The sequence below is a fragment of the Mastomys coucha genome, unplaced genomic scaffold (assembly GCF_008632895.1).
Source record: "Mastomys coucha isolate ucsf_1 unplaced genomic scaffold, UCSF_Mcou_1 pScaffold7, whole genome shotgun sequence".
Lineage (NCBI taxonomy): Eukaryota > Metazoa > Chordata > Mammalia > Rodentia > Muridae > Mastomys > Mastomys coucha.
Window position 1 is genome coordinate 72453241 of NW_022196913.1, and position 25347 is coordinate 72478587.

General features: G+C 37.6%; 1 protein-coding gene across 2 annotated transcripts in view; it reads left to right on the plus strand.

Annotated features, from left to right (window-relative positions):
* Nucleotides 1-25347, plus strand: part of Cpq (carboxypeptidase Q) — a 466114-nt gene that overhangs the window by 135249 nt on the left and 305518 nt on the right. For both annotated transcript variants that reach the window (XM_031358720.1, XM_031358719.1), the window contains exon 3: nucleotides 21136-21343. In XM_031358720.1, coding sequence (XP_031214580.1) covers nucleotides 21136-21343 — 208 coding nt within the window. The remainder of the gene's footprint in view (nucleotides 1-21135; nucleotides 21344-25347) is intronic.

Sequence of the window (25347 nt, forward strand, 5' to 3'; positions counted from 1 at the left end):
GTGCCTGTAGTCCCCATTACCCACAGAGACCGTGTTGATGTCGATGTTTCATACTGCCACCAAAAGCTGTGGGGATGTCTATGGTCAGTGCTGCCACTGAAAACCATGTGACAGTGTGTGATTTAGGCCACCTGCTGTTATGAGCGAGGACGCTTCTTTTACAGTGGTGTTAATGACAACAGACTCAAACTTGAGAATGAAAAGCACTGAAGATTTACTTTCCTCACCTTACTCACACAAAGAAACAGTACAGACAGGGAACTATTGAGAATAGTCCTTAAAAAATCTGATAAAGATGCTGAAGTAAAGCTCTTCCCAGCTAATGGCTTCTGGTGAGGGAAGGGAGCAGGACTAGAACTCAGCCATCTTTAAGGAGCTGGCCACTGGGAGCTTCACCAGGCACCAGTGAATATGTGGGTAACACACACGCACACACACACACACAGAGAGAGAAATCTAGGTCCTGGCATCGGGGTCTCACAGTCTTCCTTAGATACTTTGCATGAAATACCAAGATAAGGCATAAAAGAAAACAATGGATTTTTTTTATTAGATATTTTCCTTATAGTGGCATTTCATACAATTGATTATATCCATATACCTTGACAATAAAAATAAAGTTCCAATGCTAAAATGCAGAGGAATATCAGGATCAGGGTGAGGGGTAAGTGAATAAATAGTTGTCAGGGGTTGAGGCACTAATGAGAAGTGGGTTTCCTCTTGTTTGTCTTAAGGAAGTTAAAATGGGAAACGGGGAGAGGAAGGGAAAAGGCAGATCTTTCAGAAGTTTGGTCAGCCAGAGAGAGTAGAGAACTGGAAGGTGGGATGAGGATGCTTCTCTCTGGTGATTGTCTAATTTATTTGGCAGTTTACTTGGCTCTTCTTTGATGCTTACAATGTTGATATAAGTTTATTGTTATATAAAGACATGAAATGAAGCTTGGTGAATTTAAGTGTCTCACTGAAAGACAAATCCTTAAGAAAAATGAGTGACTAAGCTCAGGTATTATAAAAGAATGCGGTTGAGTGGATACTGAGAAATCAGAGATGGACTATGTCACTGGCATTTACAAGATAAGCATGCAGACATAGTGAGTTCTTTTATCCCAGATGTTCTCATAACCTAAGTCACAGTTTTAGTACTTTTTACTTTCCTTAATTACTTTGTTCATTTTTGCTGAATCAAACTTAGGGACTTGTGCATACTAGACAAGTGTGGTATTACTGAACTATGCATCCAGTGTGCCAGTCAAAGGCAAGGCGGCATACAGACAATATAGTGGATATCTTATCAGAAACAGAGGCAAAGGAAACATCTTAAAAGCTAGCTCAGTAAATAAATATTTGAAAAATACTGTTTGTCATATATTTCATGTACTTTGGAAAACATCTAATTCTCTCCCAAATAAAAAATTCCTATAATTAACAATAAAATTATATATATAATAAAATGTCATTTTGATATTTTATATTTATCACAGAACAGTTAAATGAGGCTATTTAACATATTGCTACTTCCATTTTTTAGTAGTAGGAACATTTAAAATTAACTCTCAACAATTTTTAGGTCTATAATGTATTTTTACCTATAGTTGCCATGATGTACTATAGATTTTTGAACTTACTATACCCTAACTGAAAATTTGTGTCTATGGATCAACATCTTCCTGATACTCTCTATGATGGTGAGTCTTAATTGTCAACTTGACATACTATAGAATCGTATGGGAGGGGAGTCTCAGTGAGGGATTGCCTAGAATAGATTGGCCTATGGGGCATTACCTTAGTACATTAATTCAGGTGGGAAGACTCACCCATTGTGAATGGCACCATCTGTGGTATGGGAGATTCTGGATTGTAGAGGTGTGGAACGAGACTGGTAAACACAAGCATGCATGCACTAAATCATTCTTCCTTGCTCTTGGTTATAAACAGTATAACTGTCTATTTTAGGTCTTTGCTTCCTTGCCTTCCCTGTATTGATGCACTTTAGTCTAGAGTTGCTTTTATCAGGGTATTTTTATCACAGCAACAGGAAAGGAAACTAACACACCCCACTGTCCAGTCTCTGGTAATGGTTATTTTATTCTCTATGAGTACCATCTTTACAGATTATACATGAAATTAACATGTGGTTTTATTTTCTCTGATTAGCTCACTTAGTGATCTCCAGTTTTATTCATATTGACACAAATTACAAGAAAGCCTCCTTTCTCAAATGTAGGCATAGCACATGGTTTAATCCATTTTTTAGATTGATATCCATCCTGTTCCCATGTCTTGGCTACTGTGAACAGAGCTGTAGTCTACATAGGCACAAATATGTTTGCTTGGCATATGATTTCACAGCCTCACTATATACTGAGATGCAGAATTTCTGAAAATCCTGAATTATACAGCAGTTCTGCATTTTGTTGTTTTTGTTGTTGAACAATTTCAGTACTGTTTTCCATAATGACTCTACTATATTCCTTTCTCTCAAAATGTCCTTGGGTTCCTTTTCTCTACATCCTCCTCAGCATAAATTCTAATTTTTAATAAATTAAAAAATAGATTTTTTTCATGCAGAAAATCTGATTATGATTTTCTCCCTTTCACAACTCTTCCCAGATTCTTCCCCCATCACATCCCATCAAAATCCCCATCTTTTCTTTCTTTCTCTTCTTAGAAAACAGGTATCTAAAATGCTAATAAAATAAAATAAAACAAAGCTGGAATAAGGCAAAACAAACAAATAGAAAAAAAGAACCAGAGAAAATGCTCAAGAAACACATGTAGATGCAGACACACACACACACACACACACACACACACACACACACACACACACACTTTGGCACACACAGAAATCCCATTTGAGCAAAACAAAACAATATAAACTCAAAAGCTCTAAGAAAGCATTAGGAAACAAAGATCCTCCAAAATTGCCACTGCATTCATTTTCTGCTGGGTATGGAACCTTCTCTTAAGAGTGGTTTGTGTATTCTGTGAGACTTCATTAAAGAAAACTAGTTTTTCCTTTTAGAGTGGTTATCAACTGGACATAGCTCCTAAGTTAAGAATGGAATCATACATCCACATTGCCTCTCAGAGTGGGATCCCATCTGGTCAGACTCACACAGGCTCTGTGCATGCTACCATAGCCTCCATGAGTTACTTGCATAGTAGGGTCTCTGCCTTTTCTGTAAACTTTGTCTCTTCCTCCTAGTCATCCTTTCTTACTACATTTTAGGCACAGCACTCTTTATTCAGTAACTCAGAAACCTGTCCTTCCTTGGAGACAATGAGTATGTTGGTTTCCTTCCTCTGCTCTTCGGTCTCAGTCTAAACATCTCGTGGAGAGGTCTTCCCTATCTCCTAAACAGAAGGTAACTTCTACTTCCTTCAGTTTTGGGTTATACAGAAAACCCAAAATAAGAGACATTTAAGCACCCAAAGTTGATTTTTTTTCTTTCCCTGACATGTAAAATTCTAGATACCTCTGTTGAATGATGTTAGGAATCCAAAGTCTACCTCATAGTCCAAAATGGCTTCTTATTTTTTTTTAAGTGACCAGGAAAGAACAAGGATGTATCACTCTATCAAGTGCCTTAATCACATGTACCCACAGAGTTGGGAGTTAAGTCCTCCTCACACCTTTAAAAATAGTAAACGGTTGTAGTCTCAGCAAGATTCAAAGGCTTTATTAGGGGTGGAAACAGAAAATTCTTATGGAGGACACTGGAAAATACTGTCTGCATGTCTTATACAGTTGATGGGCTCTTGTCCATTATTACAGACCCTGGTATTTTCTTTGTTATGACCTACAAAACTATTTTTATAGGAACTTTGTACCTGGGTAGCTAGCCTGTTTTCTTATGCTGCTGCTGAGTTTTGTACCCGATTATATTTTGTTTTCCAGGCAGTTCACATCTCAGCTTATTATCCTATCAGACAGCTGCACAACTCTTATGACATGTTTTCCCCATAATAGTGACCATACCATTATTTCGTTTTACTATATCTCTTGTGTCTCACTTACTTTTAGTTTATTTGGTGTGTCTTCTTAAATTATTTTGATTTTAAGCCTGAAAACAAGTAAGCAAGATACAAGTATAAGTAAATAAAATATCTTGCACTTGATGAAGATAATAAGTGACTTTATCATGGCCTGCCTAGAGAATCAAATAACTTAGTGTAAGTAAAGCATTTAGGACTGTGTCTCCTATATTGTCACAACTCTAAAAAGGCTAGTTTTTTTATTATTTTAATGAAATGTTTATTGAACTTAGTGAAGAGACAGCCTATTAAATAATACTCATAAACTATGCAAAATGAAAAGAAAATTATGAAGCCTTAACTAAGGACCACACAGAAACAATCATTCTAAGTCTGCATATTATAATCTGTAAAGAAGCTAATAAATATATTTCTCTGCTTCATATTGAACATAGGGCTTCTAAACCTTTAGCTATGGATGACTAAACAAAGGAGCATTTGATCACTAGAACTGTTATGCCCTCTTCTGATTATACTGATAGAGATAAAGAATCTCCATCTGAGTTTGAGTTATAAAACTACAAGTGATCTGACAGTGAACTAGATAGATTTCAGTTTCCATATTACTCTACTTACCAGTAGCGCAACAATGATAACCACTGCAGCCTACATGATACCTGGCTAGAGTGTGCCTGCAATAATTTTATCTATTATTATCAAGTTTTATGAAAAATCTTTAAAGTAAGCAATTACAGTTTACTTCTTAGACTTGTATTGAGGATATACAGTTATGAGACTTTTTCATGCTAAATACTTGGAAACCCTACCCAACAATCTGATGAAGAATTTGCCAGTGCTTTGGTTTTTGCTTTTCCATCATAAAATTGCATAGAATAGTGTTTTTAAATATGATTTGGGGATAAAATTAGGCCATACAGGTTCTTGGCAACTCCTCAAGCAGAGAGCTCCAGCACCCTTAGTGTTACCACTACCATAGAATCTGTGTTTGTGTTTCTGATAAGGCTTAATAAATTATTAATGTTGTTGAATTGAGGCCTCCTAGTTTTCACTAATAGTTACCTTGTCATAAAACTCTTATTCTCTTTGTTGAACTCAATTGTTAGGGATAATGGTCTGAGAGGCTTTTTATCATGCCAGACAGGATCATGAGGAATATGGGCAATTTCATTAACAAAAATATACTGAATTCAGAGTATGAGGAAAGTTTTCTGATACTATAGAGACATCCCTTCTGTGGATTTTGCTGTTTGCTACTCAGAATTCTCCTTCTTATATCTGAAAACTGAAGCTTTTGCCTACTACCAAATATTTGGGTGGAATTGGCTCTTAACCCAAGCCCAGGTGCAGATGTACCTTGCTTGGCTTAGAGTGATCAGAACATTCAATCTCTGTGGTCAAAGCATTGAATTTACAAGTAGGTATATTACTTGAGTCTTGAATAGATTTGTTGGCTGAGCCAGCAGAAGAAGCTTTGGGATTTGTTGTGGAAGCTGCCAGAAAGATCCTTCTCTCTATGTAGTCTTGGAAGAATGGGGCACTCTGGGAAAACCTGAGCTCCAGACAGACACTAAAGATGAAGGTGCCATTAGAAAGGGCAGCACCCATTATGCAAATGCTTGAACCCAGTTCAACCACTGGCCACATATCCAGGCATTACCAAGCAACTGAAGTATTTTTCCTATCATTTGCAAATATGTGAATAGATAGTATGTGATAGCTACTCAGGAATTACCAGCATTCTAGAGTATTTATTCATTTCTGTAATAAAACTTGACCTAGAAATATTAAAAAATATTGTGGAAACCAGTTGAGTAGTAATGAGTATATATTGGAATCATCCTGATCTGTATTTAAACTCAAATATCACTGCTTTCCATGCTAGAAAGATCATTGAACTTTTGCCCACTTGTTGTCTTCCCTATACAATGGGCTGGATGTCCTTCCTCCTTTTTGTTGCTCTTTCCTATGTAGTACCCTGTCTCACAAAGTATAGGCAGTGCTCTTGCAATGTCTGTGGTACCAGCTTTTAATTATAGCAAGATTAACAACAGTAGTTGAATTTGAATTTTTGTACCTCAGGTTAAAAAGGATCTTATAAAATGACATCCAGGAAATTGTTATATGTGGTGCTTATATTTATATCACCTCTACATCTGAATCACCTTTATGTGTCAAGCCACATTAATATTAATCATAATGTTGAATAGGTTTCCTATGACTTGAGGCAGAAATTCTGTTTTGGTACAGACTTTCTTTGTATAGGTTTTGCTTGTCTGAGGAGAGCACAGTACACTCAAAAGCTTAAGATGTAGTTAAGTAAAAAGCCCATTGGAATACTGTTGTTATAAATATTTTGTTTCTCTGACATAGCTCTATAATAACATCATTTTCTACCTAATACACACACAACTGCAATAGTGCCTGTCACTTTTGCTCTGGGTTTGTGAAGATGAAATTCAAAGAAAAAAATGCATTTGGAGATGAAGTAGTGAAGCTGTTTAGTGTACAAATTGTTTATTACTATCACACAGCTGCTTATTTCTGTTAGAATGACATCTGGATGCCTAGCTATTGGAAGTCACCTTAGTCTAGTTTAATGATCTCCAGAGACTATCTACTCTTTAAAATTCTTTGTTGGATGAGGCTACATGTTCTAAATCACTGATTCTTGCTAAATTCAGCAGATGTTTTTGTTTTCTGCTATTTGGTATTGAGGATTTGATCACTCTCCTAGTCAGACATCTTCAATCTGTATTATAAGATTTTGACATGGATTGTAAAACACTTCAACAGAAATTTCATAGATCACTCTGTATTTTTTGTCATTTCTACTGTCTCTTTGGAAATTAATGACCTTAATCATTTTCATTCTTCTTAAGAGTCTGATGAGTCTTGCCCTCGAGCAGTGGTTCTCAACCTGTGGGTTTTGACTTTTTCAAACAGCCCTTTTACAAGGATCTCCTAAGACCACCAGAAAACAAAGATATTCTCATACAATTCATAACAGTAGAAAATTAGTTATGAAGTAAGAATGAAAAAAATTGTGATTGGAGATCACCACAGTATGAGGAACTGTATTAAAGAGTTGTAGTATTTGGAAGGTGCAGAATCACTGCCATACAGTAAAGCTTCCTCCTTGCCAATCTGGGCCTTTATATATGGTAACAGCTCCTGATTTATGAGCAATAGCCTGGAAAATAACTGATGGTAAGTTTGGCAGATCTCATATAGGTGTTTCTTTTTCCTTTTTATTTCCCTTAAAAATAAAAAATCCTAAGCTTTTACATTCAAATATTTTACATTTATTATAGGACATAATAATGCTGTTAATAAGAAGTGCATGGCCCTAGGATGCAAATGACCAATATTCAAATTTTAGCTTTAATAACAACTTGTCATATAAACTTGACTCTCTACACTCCAGTGTCCATAAAATACTCTGCAGAGTTGTGAGCATTTAACCAACACACTCAAATATAAACATTAGTATTAGCACTTACTCTGATTTATAGAAATATGAAAGTTTCTTGGAGATATGCATTTGTAAGCCCTTATATTTTTGTTTCTACACAAACATACACACACACACACACACACACACACACACATACACAAGTCCTATTTTACATTCATAAATCATGAATGACAAAAGCAAAACTTTTATCTTACACGTACATTATATTATCGTATAGGATACAATTACATTCTGTTTAGGGCTGTGAGAAAATTAATGATGCTGAGTGTACTAAGAAGTTGGTAATAGGAAACAGTTATGAATAGAAATTTCAGGGCAGGCCTTATTGTGGATGTTACACTGACTGTTCTTAGAAGCATTTGTAAGTAGCTTTGTGGAATGGGAGTGTGGCGTGGAGAGAAAGTAAGGAGAGCAGCTAGTCAGGGGCATAGGGATTTCCCTTGGTATAGCTGTCAAAACATGGATGGGAGAAGCTTTCTAGGCGGTCTTATTTTATTTCATTCAAGTTGAGCTAACTTCTTCCCATGATGTGTGGTGTTGTGAGTACATCCTGCCTTCCCAAATGCAGCTGCTGAGTACTGTCACCTGGTTTGTGACCTCTGGAGAAGGTCATCATCATGACTCACATTTGTTATTGAACTGTCATTAACAAGTCCCTTGGGGCCAGCAGTGATGCTCTCAGCTATGGCCTTTCCTTTAATGGCTTGAGCTGTAGTAACTGAGAGTTCTACGCTCATGTGGTTGTTTAAATGTAAATATGCATCAGTTATCATTAAATGACATTAAAAATTTAGTTTCTCTGTCACATTAGGTACTTTTTGAGCACTCAGTGGTCACATGTGGCTGGTGGCTAAGTGTCAGCTCTGGGGTAAAACGTCTCTGTCACTGCAGGAAGTTCTCTTAGTGTTTGTTAATTTGCATGTTTCTCTCTCTGACATTTTTGTGGCACACTTCTTTTCAGTTTTAGGTCTTTTTTGTCCCTTTGATTTGTTTTATGCTAGATGCAGAATTTTATGTAGAAGAAGGCAAATGTTCTTATGTTCTAGAATCTGAGTTCCCACACCTGAAATTAATAGTTCTATTCAGACTGCCTGAGTGTCTTTGAGCTCTTGATTTGCAAATGTGTCCTGGGGTAGTGGTATGAGAACCAGGTTCCTGAGTCACTATGAAAGGACTATCAAATTTTATAGGTCAAGTTGCACTCTCAGGATAAACTTTAGACATAGAGAATGATATATTATTTGGAGCAATTTCAATCAAGATGTACACAATGATCAACTATGTTCATGTACTGCCAAGCACTGTGTTAGTTCTGCAAAATGAACATGACCCCAAATCCCAAGTAGACCATTTTGGGGCAGTAGAAAGAGCTCCAAATAGAGCTTAATTTGTCTCTCACATTGCTATACCTAGGGTTCCCCAAAGCCTGGAGGGATCTGAATATATACTTACACCTTATTAGCTTTAGGAATGAGAAGATAGAACAGAAAAGAGTAGTCCAAAAATGGCTCTTTAAAGCAGTGATTTTCAACAGGATCCTGGGTAAGTAACCTGTTCTGGTGATAAAGTTGATAGAATGTGGCCCATAAGATATAATTTACAGGAGTGTGAATAAAGACACCATGAGGAAAGTTAGCAGAGAAAGAGAAGGGGAACATTAAGGTTAGTCCTGGTGACATCAAAAATAAAAGTATGTATGTAGAAGTAGACAGGATTGGAATGATAGCCTGGAAGGCGAGCCTTTGAGAGCAGTCTGAGAGGAGCACAGCGGCAGTGCCATGGACAGATTCAAATTCTCAGTAGTTTATGGAGTCCTAGCTGGAAGCTCTGTGGAGTTTTGAATGAGCTGAGCTGGAGACAGAGATGCCAGTAGATGTGGAAGTGCTGAGGGGCAGGGCTCATACAAGTCTGAAATAAAGGTGATAAGGACCTGAAATGAGACCATATAGCAGGGTGGGACAGGAGACATGGTCTCAATTAGGGTTGCCTTCTAAGAGGAAAATTATCAGTGTTTTAATAGTAATTGGATGATGGGATAAAACAAAGGAAGCAGATAGGACTCTGCCTTCAGAAAATTTCCCAGTTCAATCTCTCCTTCCCTAGTATGTGGTGCTGGGATTTGGCCTGTAGATGTTACAAATATTTATGTTGGCCTCTGTGCTGTCAAGATTGGTTTAAGGCTCTTGAAGTCTCCAATCTTTCATGTATCGAAGGAATTTGAGGTATACAATGAAGTGAAGAAATACCCTTCTATTAATTTAATATTGAAAATTTGTAGAAATTTAGCTTTATTTCTAATAGTTTTTAATCCAGATGCCAAAATTATCCCATTGTTTGTACATCATGTTGTATTTAAACATTGGATATTTATTTATTTATTTTGTGATTTTTAAATTTTTTTTATTAATCACTCCATTAATTTACATCTCAAATGATATCCCACTTCCTGGTTACCCTCTACCAACTCCCTATCCCACATCTGCCCTCCCCCCTCCCCTTTGCCTATACAAGAGTGCTCCCCCACCCACCCACACTCTCTGCTCCCACAACTCCATGATCCCCCTACTCTGGGCATCAAACCTCCCTGGGGCCAAGGACCTTCCCTCCCATTGCTGTCAGGCAAGGCTTTCCTCTGCTACATATGTATCTGGAGCCCTGGAGCCCTCCAGATGCACTCCTATGGTGGTCTAGACTTTGGAAGAACCGGGTAGTCAGTCTAGCCTATGTTGTTCTTCCAATGGTGTTGCAATTGCCCTCTGCTCCTCCAGTCCTTCTGCCAGCTCCCCTACCAGGTTCCCTGAGTTCGATCTGCAGTTGGCTCCAAGCATCCACATCTGCTTTGTTCAGTTGATGGCTGGATCTCCCAAGGAATGGCCACAGTTGGCTCCTGTCAGCAAGTGCCTCTTGACAATGGCAACAGTTTTGGGTTTGGCATCTGTAGATATGATGTATCCCCAGATGGGGCCATTCCCGGTTTTTCCTTCCTTCAGTCTCTGTTCCATTTTTTGTCCCTGTTCTTTCTTTGGACAGGAGCATTTCTGGGTTAAAAAACTTTGAGATGGGTGTGTGGCCCCATCCCTCAACCAAGGGCCATGCCTATCTACTGAAGGTAGTCTCCACAGGTTCTATCTCTCCCTTCTCTTTGGATTACAGCTATTTCAGTCCTGGGTCCTGGGAGCCTCATGTTTCTCTGGTGTCTGGGACCCGCCAGTGGCTATTCCTAGTTCCTCATCCCCCCTGCTACTTATTTTTATTCAATTTCCTGACCCTCTGTACCTCTCTCCTCCAGTTTCTGAAACTGCCACCTGTATTTCCTCCCCCTCCTTTCTCCTTTCCTTGTCCCCCTCTCTTTCCACCTCCCACAACCATACTGTTCCCCCTTCAATGCAGAACTGAAGCATCCACCCCCTGGTTTTCCTTCTTCTATGCTCCATATGTTCTGTAGGTTGTATCATGGACATTGTGAGCTTTTGGGCCAGTATCCATTTATTAGTGAGTGCAAAACATGTGTATCTGGCTTAACTCACTCAGGATGATATTTTCTAGTTCCATCCATTTGCCTGCGAATTTCATGAAATCACTGTTTTTAATAGCTAAGTAGTATTCCATTGTGTATATTTACCACATTTTCTTTATCCATTCTACTGTTGAAGGATATGTGGGTTGTTTCCATCTTCTCACTATTATAAATAAGACTGCTATGAACATAGTGGAAGATGTGTTCTTGTTACATGATGGAGTATATTTTGGGCATATGCCCAGGAGCGGTCTTCAGGTAGAATTATTTCAAATTTTCTCAGAATCCTCCAGATTGATTTCCAAAGTAGTGTTACTAGCTTACAGTCCCACTAGCAGTGGGGGAGTGTTCTTCTTTCTCCACCTCCTCGTCAACATCCCCTGTCAGCTGTGTTTTTGATCTTAGTCTTTCTGACTGGTATGAGGTGGAATCTCTGTGTCGTTTTGATTTGCATTTCCCTGATGACTAGGGATGTTAAGTGTTTCTCAGCCATTTGAGATTCCAAGGTTGAGAATTGTCTTTATCTCTGTACCCCACTTTTAATAGGGTTAATTGGTTCTCTGGAGTCTACCTTCTTATGTTCCTTGTATATTTTGGATATTAGCTATCTATCAGATGTAGGGTTGGCAAGGATCTTTTCCCAATCTGTGGGTTGCCATTTTGTCCTATTAATAGTGTCCTTTGTTTTACAGAAACTTTTCAATTTTATGAGGTCCCATTTGTTGATTGTTGCTCTTAAAGCATAAGCCATCGGTATTCTGTTCAAGGTTTTCCCCTGTGGCAATGTGTTTGAGGTTCTTTGCCACTTTCTCTACTATTAGATTCAGAGTATCAGGTTTTATTTGCTTAAAGATTTATTTGATTTTTATTTATTTATTTTTTCAATTATATTTCCTTTTTAATTGATTTAAGTTTTATTGCATTATGATGAGAAAAGATACATGATTTCAATTTATCTGAATTTTCTAACATTTAAAAACATACATATCTTAAGTAATAGAATTATATCACATTCTTCTTTCCATTTTGTACCCCAACACCACCCAGAGACCCCCTTCAATACCTACAATACCTTTTTTTATTTTGTCATATTCTTTGAAATTTATAAAATGTTGTAACAATAAAAATGAGTATTATAAGGGTTGTTTGATATAAAACAACAATCAATAGCACAGTCTTATGCAGATTCTTGTCTACAGCTATGCTGAAAATACATACATTGTTCTTAATATAAATTTTAAATAACTCCAAACATATTAAGTATATATTTTAAAATAATACATCACTACTAGTTTTTTTTAAATGAACATAAATAAAGTCTTTTTGATTGTTTGTTTTGTTTTGTTTTTAGTAGAGCTTAAAATCTTGGCTCTTACAGTGGTACAAGCTCAAAATAAGGACAAATTTTAGACATTGGAGTTCACTGTAATAAGGATGTACTTCAATGAACCTCACATCACCAAAGCACTTTACCTCCATAATAGTTAAGCTAAGAGTTGACGACAGTCCTGCTACGACAAAGAATGAATTGTAGGTACAATTTTTGGATACAGATTTCCTGCTAGGGTCAAAGCTTTTTGACTTGAACATTGTCATCATTCACAGCCCACAGAAAACAGGTTACATTCATTTAAGAAATGGTGTGTGTATTAAGATGGTCTATCCGTGAAGTCATTCACCAACTGTTCCAATGAACTATGGTTCTGCTTGGAGGGTGGCACAGATATTAGGTGAGGGTAAGGATCTGGTTCATTGGCTGTGATGATTTTGAAAAGCATTAATCTCAGAGAAAAAGTAACTTATAAAGTCCTCTTTTTCAAAACGGATACAATAGTTACAAACATCAAGCAAAGCACTCAGTCTCACTCTTTGTTGTTCTCTTACAAGCCACCTCCCAAGTTAATTGTCTATGTTTCTTTTGGCTGTATAAATAATTTTGAAATATGTAAACTGTTCTGAAAACCATAGTATAGTGTAGAAACATCAAATAAACAACCCTACTAAGAGAGAGGCTGAGATAGGAGAAGCATGATTTCAAGACCATTATGTGGTACACAGCAAAAGACTGTCAGGTCCAAACAAGCAGAAAGTGTATATCGATTGTACAATATGGACCTAGTTCTCAAATTACCAAGTTAGAGAGACCACTGCATGATAGCCAACAAATTTCTAATTCCTCATACTTTTGAATTTCAATCAATTAAGTTATGTTGATAATATTAATTTTCATATTAAGATATGTTAAGAAAAAGCAATTGTTACTTTCTGTTATCTTTGTTTTAAGAGGTGGAATTATGTTTGTGTGAGTTTGTTGAAAGACTACTTTCTTGCTTCTTCTAGGGTGTAGTTTTGCTCCTTATGTTGGTATTTTCCATCTATTATCTATTGTAGGACTTGATTTGTGGAAAGATATTGGGTAATTCGGTTTTGTCATGGAATATCTTGGTTTCACCATCTATGGTAATTAAGAGTTTTGCTGGGTACAGTAGCTTGGTGTATTCTCTTAGGGTCTGTATGACATCTGCCCAGGATCTTACAGCTTTCATAGTCTCTAGAGAGAAGTCTGGTGTAATTCTGATAGGCCTGCCTTTATGTTACTTGATCTTTTTCCCTCACTACTTTTAAAATTCTTTCTTTGTTTAGTGCATTTGGTGTTTTGATTATTATGTGATGGGAGGAATTTCATTTATGGTCCAGTCTATTTGGAGTTCTATAGGCTTCTTGTATGTTCATGGGCATCTCTTTCTTTAGGTTAGGGAAGTTTTCTTCTATAATTTGGTTGAAGATATTTACTGGCCCTTTAAGTTGAGAGTCTTCACTCTCTTCTGTACCTATTATCCTTAGGTTTGGTCTTTTCATTGTGTCCTGGATTTCCTGGATGTTTTGGATTAGAAGCTTTTTGCTTTTTGCATTTTCTTTGACTGTTGTGTCAATGTTTCCTATGGTATCTTCTGCCCTTGAGATTTTCTCTTCTATCTCTTGTATTCTGTTGGTGATGTTCACATCTATGACTCCTGATCTCTTTTCTAGTTTTTTCTAACTCCAGGGTTGTCTCCCTTTGTGATTTCTTTATTGTTTCTATTTCCATGTTTAGGTTCTGGATGTTTTTGTTCATTTCCTTCACCTGCTTGATTGGGTTTCCTGTAGTTCTTTAAGGGATTTTTGTGTTTCCTCTTTAAGGGCTTCTAGCTGTTTACCTGTGTTTTCCTGTATTTCTTTGAGTGAGTTATTTATGTCCTTCTTAAAGCCCTGTATCATCATCATGAGAAGTGATTTTGGATCTGAATCTTGCTTTTCCGATGTGATTGTGTGTCCCGAACTTGCTATGGTGGGAGAATTGGGTTCTGATGATGCCAAGTAACCTTGCAACCTTGGTTTCTGTTGCTTATATTCTTAAGCTTGCCTCCTGCCATCTGGTTATCTCTAGTGCTACCTGCCCTGACTAAATCTGACTGTGCTCTGTCCTTCCTGTGATCCTGGTTGTGTTAGAACTCCTCAGAGTCAAGCTGTCTCTGTGTTCCTGTGATTCTGGGATCCTGGTATCCTGAGCCAGTTAGAGTGCCTGGGAGTGGAGCTTCCTCTGCGTTGTGTGGGACTGGCTGCAGAATTTGTGCCCATGATCTGCTTAGGGCACTGGCACAAACATACTTGAGGGAAACAGTGCCACTGGACTGGAGGGGTTCTTCAGTGCCTGGGTCCTGCTGGTCCCAGTTACTCTGGGTATTGGGACAGATGATGTTTCCTCCTCACTTCTGCTCCTATGATCCTGTTAGAGCACCTGGGAGTGGAGCTTCCTCATTTTTTTTTTCAAGACAGTGTTTCTCTGTGTAGCCCTAGCTGTCCTGGAACTCACTCTGTAGACCAGGCTGACCTCAAACTTAAAAATCTCCCTGCCTCTGCCTCCCAAGTGTTGGGATTAAAGGTGTGCACCACCACTGCCTGGCTCCCAGAGTATCTGGTTTTATGTGACCTTGATCCACTTGGACTTGAGCTTTGTGCAAGGGGATAGGAATGGATCAATCTGCATTTTTCTACATGTTGACTGCCAGTTGAATGAGCACCATATGTTGAAAATGCTGTCCTTTTTCCACTGGAAGGTTTTAGATTTTTTGTCAAAGTTCTAGTGGACATAGGCATGTTGGTTCATTTCTGGGTCTTCAGTTCTATTCCATTGATCTACCTGCCTGTCTGTGTACCAATACCATGCATTTTTTTTTTTTATCACTCTTACTCTGTAACACAGCTTGAGGTCAGGGATGGTGATTTCCCCCCAATTTTTTTATTGTTGAATAAAGTTTTAGCTATCCTAGGTATTTGTTACTCCAAATGAATTTGAGAATTCCTCTCTCTAACTTTATGAAGAATTGAGTTGGAATTTGGATGGGGATTGCATTGAATCTGTAGATTGCTTTTGGTAAGATGGCAATTTTTACTATATTAATCCTGCCAATCCACGGGCATGGGAGGTCTTTCCATTTTCTCAGGTCTTTGATGTCTTTCTTCATGGATTTGAAGTTCTTGTCATACAGCTCTTTTACTTGCTTGGTTAAAGTCACACCAACATATTTTATATTATTTGTGACTGTTGTGAAGTATGTTGGTTCCCTAATTTTTTTCACCCCTTTTATCCTTTGAGTGGAGGAAGGCTACTGATTTGTTTGAGTTAATTTTATATCCAGCCACTTTGCTGAAGTTGTTTATCAGCTGTAGGTGCTGTCTGGTAGAATTTTGGGGGTCATCTATATCTATATATATGTCTTCTGCAAATAGATATGTTGACTTCCTTCCAATTTGTATCTCTTTGATCACTTTTTGTTGTCTAATTGCTCTGTCTATAATTTGACTATTATATTGAATAGATGGGGATAAAGTAGGTAGCCTTGTCTAGTCCCTGATCTATAGTTTCTCCCCATTTAGTTTGATGTTGGCTATTGGATTGCTGTGTATTGCTTTTATTATATTTATGTATGCACCTTGAATGCATACTCTCTCCAATACTTTTAACATGAGTGGGTGTTGTATTTTGTCAGTCTTTTTCCTCATCTAATGGTGTTTTTTTCCCTTTGAGATTGTTTTTATAGAGGATTACATTGATGAATTTTCTTATATTGAACCATTCCTGCATCCCTGGAATGAAGCCTACTTGATCAAATTGGGTGATTGTTTTGATGTGTTCTTGGATTTGGATTGCAAGAATTTTATTGAGTATTTTTGCATTGCTATTCGTAAGGGAAACGTCTATATTTCTCTTTCTTTTTTGGGTCTTTTTGTGGTTTAGGGTTCAGTATAACTGTAGCTTCATAGAAATAATTTGATAGTTTTCCTTCTGTTTCTATTTTAAGGAATAGTTTGAGGAATATAGGTATTAGACCTTCTTTGAAGATCTGATAGAATTCTGCATTAAAACCATCTACCCTCATAGTTCCCAGGGACTAAAACTCCAACAAAAAAGTACATATGGGGGAACTGATGGCTCCAGCAGCATCTGTATAGCAGAGGTTGTCCAAGTCTGTCATCAATTGGAGGAGAGGACCTTGGCTCTGTGAAGGTTCTATGCCCCAGTGTAGGGACCAGGAAGTGGGAGATGGTGGGCTGGTGAGCAGGGGGAGGGGGAAGGGAACAGGGGATTGTTTTAGTTTTTGCTTTTTTTTTGTTTTTTGTTTTTGTTTTTGTTTTTATTTTTTTTCTTATTTTCTTTTCTTTTTCTTTTTCCTTTTGGAGGGGAACCTGGGAAAAGAGATATTGTAAATAAAGAAAACATCTAATAAAAAAAACCCTGACCTTGGCCTTTTTTTGGTTGGGAGATTTTAATGACTGCTTCTATTTCTTTGGGGGTTATGGAGCAGTTTATATGGTTTATCTGATCCTGATTTAACTTTGATACCTGGTATCTGTCTAGAAAATCATCCATTTCATCCAGGTTTTCCAGGTTTGTTGAGTATAACCTTTTGTAGTAGGATCTGATTTTTTTTTAATTTCCTCTGTTTCTGTTGTTATACCTCCCTTTTCATTCCTGATTTTGTTACTTTGGATATGGTCTCTGTGCCCTCTGATCAGTCTGGCTAAGGGTTTGTCTATCTTGTTGATTTTCTCAAAGAACCAGCTCCTGGTTTTGTTCATTCTTTGTATAGTTCTTTTTGCTTCTACTTGGTTGATTTCAGGCCTGAGTTTGAGTATTTCCTGCCATCTACTCCTCTTGGGTATATTTGCTTCTTTTTGTTCTAGAGCTTTCAGATGAGCTGTTAAGCTGCTAGTGTATGCTCTCTCCAATTTCTTTATGAAGACACTCAGAGCTATAAGTTTTCCTCTCAGCACTGCTTTCCTTGTGTCCCACAAGTATGGATATGTTGTGCCTTCATTTTCATTGAATTCTAAAATGTCTTTAATTTCTTTCTTTTTTTCTTCCCTGACCAAGTTATCATTGAGTAGGGCATTGTTCAGCTTCCATATGTATGTGGACATTTTCTGTTGTTTTTGTTGATATTGAAGGCCACCTTTAGTCTGTGGTAGGCTGATAGAATACATGGAATTAATTCAATGTTCTTATATCTGTTGAGGTCTGTTTTGTGTCTGAGTATATGGTCGATTTTGGAGAAGGTATGAGGTGCTGAGAAGAAGGTATATTCTTTTTTTTTAGGATGAAATGTTCTGTAGATAACTATTTAATCCATTTGGTTCATAAGTTCTTTTTAGTTTCATTGTGTTTCTGTTTAATTTCTGTTTCCATGATCTTTCCATTGGTGAGAGTGTGGTGTTGAAATCTCCTATTATTATTGTGTGAGCTTTAGTAACATTTCTTTAACAAATGTGGGTGCATTTGTATTTGGGGCATAGATATTCAGAATTGAGAGCTCATCCTGGTAGACTTTTCCCTTGATGAGTAAGTAGTGTCTGTCCCCATCTTTTTTGATATCTTTTGGTTGAAAGTCTATTTTGTTGGACACTAGAATGGCTACTCCAGCTTGTTTTATGGGACCATTTGCTTGGAAAAAAATTTCCCATCCTTTTTACTTTGAGGGGATGTCTGTCTTTGACTCTGAGGTATGTTCCCTATTTTCAATAAAATGCTGGATCCTGTTTATGTATCCAGTCTGTTAGCCTATGCTGTTTTATTGGGGAGTTGAGTCCATTGATGTTGAGAGATATTAGGGACCAATGATTGTTAGTTCCTGTTATTTTTGTTTTTAGAGTTGAATTATGTTTGTGTACTTCGCTTCTTTTGGGTTTGTTATGAAAAGAAGAATGTCTTGCTTTTTCTAGGGTGTAGGTTTTTCCTTGTGTTGGACTTTTTCTTTTATTATCCTCTGTAGGGCAGGGCTAGTGGAAAGATATTGTTTAAATTTAGTTTTGTCTTGGAATACTTTGGTTTCCCCATCTATAGTAATTGCGGGTTTTGCTGGGTATAGTAGCCCAGGCTGGCATTTTTGTTCTCTTAGGGTTTATATGACATCTTCCTAGGATCTTATGGCTTTTATAGTCTCTGTTGAGAAGTCTGGTGTAATTCTGATAGGTCTGCCTTTATATGTTACTTGACATTTTTCCCTTACTGCTTTCAATATTCTTTCTTTCTTCTGTGCATTTGGTGTTTTAATTATTATATAATGAGAGGAATTTCTTTTCTGGTCCCATTTGTTTGGTGTTCTGTAGGGCTTATGGGCATTTCTTTCTCTATGTTATGGAAGTTTTCTTGTTTTTTTTTTTTTTTTATTTTGTTGAAGATGTTTTTGCTGGCCCTTTGGGAATCCTCACTCTCTTCTATACCTATTATTCTCAAGTTTGGTATTTTCATTGTGTCCTGGATTACTTGAGATAGGAGGTTTTGTGTTTTATGTTTTCCCTGAATGTTGTGTTAATGACTTCTACTGTATCTTCTGCCACTGAGATTCTCTTTTCTATCTCTGGTATTCTGTTGGTGATGTTGGCTTGCATCTGTAACTCCTGTTTTCTTTCCTAGGTTTTCCATCTCTAGGGCTGTCTCCCTTTGAGATTTCTTTTATGATTCTATTTCCATTTTTAGATCCTGGACAGGATCTAAAAATTTCATTCAATTCCTTCACCTGTTTAGTTGTCTTCTCCTGCGTTTCTTTAAGGGAGTTATTTATGTCCTTCTTAAAGTCCTATATCATCTTCATGAAATAAGAGTTTAGATCTGAATCTTGTTTTAGGGGTGTGTTGGGGTATCCAGGAATTGCTGTGATGGGAGAACTGAGTTCTGATGTTGCCAAGTCAAATTGGTTTTGCTTATGTTCTTATGCTTGCCTGTCACCATCTGGTTATCTCTGGTGTTATCTAACATCTCTATCTCTGACTGGAGCCTGTCCTTCTTGTGATCCTGTGATTCTGTGATCCTGGGGAGTCGATCTACAACTGGGGTGTGAGCTGTGTGAGATTGGGTCCAGTGCCCAGGCTGTGCTCCAGGCTGGCACAGATGGGAACCAAAAGAACCATTGAACCTTTAATTAGGAAAGGCCATTAGCCAAGTGTTTGTATGATGCTAACACTGGCACCACTCAAATATCAGGGTAACTTTGGAGTCAGAATCTCAGAATTTGTCTACCTGAATCTTCATTTAGATTTTCAGTACATATTCATTATGTGGAAAGCTGGTGGTTTCGTTCCTTTTTATAATTATGTATTAATTCTTTTATATTGTAAATTAAGTTCTGACTTGTAACTGGAGAAATACTTATATATTTTTAACCCCAGAGGGATTGAATTGATATTGAAATTAAGAATATTCTAGTATGTGAGTAGAATTTTCCAAGTAACAGCTACCATTATAATGGCATCTTTTAAACTTTCAAAAAAAAACAATCCCTCCAAAAAGAAAATAAAACCAACACCCTAATTCTTCAAGTTTATAATATTAAGAAAATATAACTTATATATACACATGACTTCAAATTGCTGATATATTTAATGATTGCATGGCTAAAGTCATTGAGTATTACATGTTAGGAACTGTGAATGTGGCTTAGCATTTGAGTTCTTGACTAGCATAGGGAAGACCTTAAAATTAGTTCCCAGCATAAACATAAAGCAAAACCAGAATACATGTCTTTTGTTAGATTTAGCACTGCATCTTTCCTTTCTATGAGCTCATGTGGGTGTGTTTATGTCTGAATGTGTGTGTATGTGTGTGTTAGTGTGTGAGTATGTATGTGAATGTGTATTATATATGTGTGTAAGTATATATACATGAGCATATATATGTGTGTGTTTGTGTCTATAAGGGTACATATGTATATATGCATACATGTGTTTTTATGTATGTGTGTTTGTATGTGCTTGTTTATGTATGTATGTATGTGCACACATATATGTATGTATGTATGCATATGTGTATATGTGTCTGTGTGTATATATATGTATGTATATGTATGCATGAGTTTGCCTGAATTCCTGAAGACAGAATTCTTCTCCTTTAATCAGAAAGATATGGTAAAGTGGGGAAAAGGTATGAGTAGGTGAGCACATCTAACCAGAACAAACAGATTCTAGGCATTTATACATGTTCCAAGTTTTGTTTTGTTTTGTTTTTTTGGAAGGATGTTAGTGTAATTTTTGATGATGACTTATTTTAAGTTGTGATGCACAGGAAGTGTCCACATCCTTTTGGAGTGTTTTTATCCAAAGAAGAAAAGAAAACAAGTTGACTTTCATTGCTCTAAGGAGAAGGCATGTTGTTTGCTAAAAGTTGGGTTTACGGAAGACGATGTCTTCTAAGCACATTCTTCCTAGGTTGCTGCCCTCGGCTGAAATTGAGAGTGTTTAGTAACATACCAAGGTAGCTTTATGAAGGGATGAATTAATTCTAAGATTCAGGAAATGCAATTTTAAAAAGAATATTGTTCTCTGAAGAAATTCATGATTTCATAAGGATAGGAAGAAAAAGTATTTTTTCAAGCAATTTGTGACTTAATGCCAGCTTGAGTTCTATGTTCTATTATTTTGAATGTGTTGTGTTCCTCTAAGGCCAATGGCTAACTTGCAGTCTTGCTCCAATGGTAACTAGTTCTCAAACTTCAATCCTCTCCACTCAGTGTGCCAGATGCAGCCAACAGAATATGTGGAACCCTTTGTACGCCAACTCCTCCTGGCTGTTGGGAAATCTTGAGTTAATTTGTTCAACTTTTACTTCTAGGCATCACAGCAGAAGTGCTGGTGGTGACTTCTTTTGATGAACTTCAAAGAAGGGCATCAGAGGCAAGAGGGAAGATCATTGTTTATGACCAGCCTTACAATGGCTATGGGAGGACAGTGCAGTACCGGGTGCAGGGAGCCGTGGAGGCTGCCAAGGTGGGGGCTGTGGCGTCCCTCATCCGATCAGTAGCTTCCTTTTCCATCTACAGGTGAGTTGTGATGTTTGTTTGAATACTTTCAAAAAGTAGTTTTCCATGAACAAGAAGACATTATGAAATAAAAGCAAACCATCCAAATGAAAATACCGATAGCTCATGGAATCTCCTCCCCATCCCACATTTGGTAATTTCATTGTAATATTTTCTTTGGCCTGTTTAGGATTCCAAGCATCATTTATGAATTCCTCAGGAAGGTTTTCCACATTCAAAATGATCCCATAACATTCTTTCTATAATTAACATACTGTGTACTACATTGGAGGGAGAGCTGACTTAATGTCTGTGCTTCATCCAAAATTCCCAATGACTGCGGAGGAGGCCAGGCTGTTTTCCATGTTGCTACAGAAGTCAAACAAAAACATAGTGGGTGACATGATGGGAGTGTCTCTCCTGTCATAGAATGTGACCTTTCTGGACAACTGTGTGAACTGCTTGTGTTTCTTTACCGTCTCTGGCCCTGTGACTCTCCTGTAGAGACAAGTGAATGATTATATGTACATAGAATGCTTTTTAAGCCTAAATGAAGTAAACTTATGAAAAAATACTTGTTTATCTGTAGATTTCTGTATAAATAAATGTTTGGTTGGTATTATCTGAGGACAGTAGAAGACTTGTCTGTTATGGAACCCCGTTGAGGTAATGGCAACATATTTATTTACTTTGTATTACTTTAACATATTTTATGTTTATAGTGTTTGCCTGTATATATGCATTTTTAGAACTAGAATTAGAGATGGCTGTGAACTACCTGTGGGTAAGTACCTAGTCATCTACAAGAGCAATACTTGAACCCCTACTTTTAATTTTTAAGAGTTATATTTGTGCCCCCACTTCCAGGGTTTTACTATTTGTTCAATATGGACTTGAACTATTGAACTAAAGTGCTTCTGGTGACTCAGTCTCCTGAGACAGCATGTACCCACTTTCTAGGTCAAGGTACTTCATTGAATCTTAGCCCTAGAAAGAATTACATTATTACAGTGGAGAAAAGTTCTAAAAACTGACCTGCATCTATTTGGCCTGGTTTAATAGCCATATATGGCATAATCACATACTGGTTAAAATGAATAAAATACTTGGGGAAAGTAGAGAAAAGAAGTGCCACTTAATGCAGCCTGGACTGAAATGTAAAAAAAAATGCAGAAGCAATTGAAAATAATTAGCTGGGCAGTAGTGGCGCGCGCCTTTAATCCCAGCACTTGGGAGACAGAGGCAGGTGGATATCTGAGTTTGAGGCCAACCTGGTCTACAGAGTGAGTTCCAGGACAGCCAAAGATACACAGAGAAACCCTGTCTCAAAAAACAAACAAAAAAATTTATTCAGGTTCTAGAGCTGAATTTTTATTTCTATTATAAAGGAAAAGTGTATTCTTCAAAACTGCTATTTGGAGCTGTGAGGACATAGCTGGTTTACTTTAGTACTCATCACCTGGGATTCATGGAAAACAGTTATACTGAAGTATAAAGTGGAGGATGTAGAATTTTTATTTTACAAGGATAAGATGTCCTCCCTGGGGAGCAGCATAGTTCAGGTTAAAAAACTGTCTACCAGGAGTTTTGAGACTGAAGTTCTAGTTACACCAGTAAAAATAATGCTAAAAATAATGCTCTTTGTAAAGTCTTTAATGAATTCAAGACTGTTGAAATATGATTTGATCATATCCTTTGGATGGTTAGCCTTCCCGGGAGAGAAATCCAAATAGGGCTAGCTTACTTCCCAGAACACCTCAGCTACTCCTTGGAATAGCATACTAAGCAATCTGTGGTCATTCACCATGATTTCACTTGTCACGAGGCATAAATTGTGAAATGAGTCTGTTTGCTGCATAAAACTGGAATCCAGCCATGGATCTTTATTAAAGAACTGGAACTCATAAGAGTAATGCATTCCCAGATGACTTAATGTACACCAGGGCTCATTGGCATGTCTTTTATTTGTTTGATTTTCATTTTTATTTTTCTCTCAGCATAATTAAGACATCTGGAAACCTAGGCTACAGCCTGGAGTGAGAATAGCTCAGCATGGGCCTTCAGTATATCAGCCTTTAAAGCTTGGGGTCAGCAACTTCTACTGTGCAAATGCATCCTTTCTTCATGTGTCTAAATCTGGACTGATTATAAATTCCCATGGACTTTTATAGTCAACATCCTACTGACATCGTAATGCTGTAACCCATTTTGGCAACATATATAGATGTAAAAATAATGCTAGCCATGACATACCTTGTCATTGAGTACCTTCACACATACCTTGGCATCAACTTGAAGGATCATGCAAATGGATGGGGCATCATTTTCTTCATTTCTCCAAAGTAACCTTTCAGAGAGTTGAATATTTAGAGATAATATTCAGAGAGCTAGGATATTTACTTCTTTCATCCTCAAAAGTAAAAATCAAGATGAAACAAAATTCCTTTGTTCTCTCATAGTTTGTTTCAAAAACCCAGTTTCTGTTAAGCATATTTTATGTTTCTATCTGTATTTCCACATGCTTCACTCACCACATAGTACATAAAGTAGCTTTTGTGAGTACTAGGAAGGAACTCATTAAAGCCACAAAGAGCAACCAATTTCTCCAATAATCTAGACTTTTAGAACATGTTTTTCTTTTTTTTTCTCCCTTCTCTCTCTTTTTTATTAGATATCTTCTTTATTTACATTTCAAATTATATCTCCTTCCCCAGTTTCCCCTCTAGAAAAAAAAAGCCCTGTTCCCTCCCCCTTAACTCTGCTCACCAACCCACACTCTCCCACTTCCTGGCCCAGGCATTCCCCTACACTGGGGCATAGAACCTTCACAGGACCAAGGGCCTCTCTTCCCACTGATGACTAACTAGGCAATCTTTTGCTATACATATGCTGCTGGAGCCATGAGTCCCACCATGTGTTCGGTTGGTGGTTTAGTCCCTGGGAGCTCTGAGGGTACTCTTTAGTTCATATTGTTGTTCATCCTAAGGGACTGCAAACCTTTCAGCTCCTTGGGTCCTTTCTCTAGCTCCTTCATTGGCAACCCTGTGAACGTTTTTTTCAAGTACACCTCTTCCTATGTACTATTCTCCCTCATGTCTCTCCCCTTTCTTGTGCCCCTCCCTTTTCCTATGTCCCCCATCTCCCTAATGCCCCTCCATTTCCTATGTCCCTCTCCTCCTGCTACCCCTTCTTCTTCCTTTGACCCTTATTCTTCCTCTCTTTTTCTTTCTATTTCTTTGGCCACAGATTGAAATGTTCTACTTAAGCATTTTCTATCAGTTCTGTAAATATTCTACCATGAGCTCAAGGTGCATGTATCCACCTCCCTGTCAATTCTTCTTCAGGTCTGTCCTGCCCATCACACAGTCCTTAGTCTTTTATCTTTCCTTGGCCTCATTTCTAGTGGTCAATAAGGCTTCTGCCCTATGTCAAGCATTCCAGAAGATACAAGTAGAACAGCCCCATTCCCCAGCATCTCTTTAGAACTCTACAGTTTCTTAATGTTGCATCTTTTCTCTGCTCCCTCTATTCACTGTCTCATTGCCATGCTCTGCCCTTCATTGTCCATCTTATGCCTTTGTTTTGGAGAACATTTTCTGATTCTCAGTCATAGTAAGTTGATCTTCCTTTTTTGTTACATCATATTATATACCCTCTGTATCTAATGTGATAGAGGCAGTTTTGGCATGTACTTTGATAGCGTAGACTGCTGCTAAAAAGCACCTTTACGTACCAGTCACTTAATTCAATAGAAGTCTTTGTATTGCTCACAAACCTGTTAACAGGAGGCAGCTACTTCTTTCCATCTTATAGCTCTACACCATTGAGACCTGAGTCTTCTGCATGGAGCCAAAGAAGAAGCTGATAGAAAGCATATAACCCAGAGGAAGGCTTTCCCAGGGTTATTCTTATCTAGGTCCAGAAATAGCATATCATCTCCACTCACTTTCTTTTGGCTTGGCTCACCAATACATGGAGGCTGAGAAATCAAGTTTATCTTTATTTGCAAAGAAAATGAATTTGGT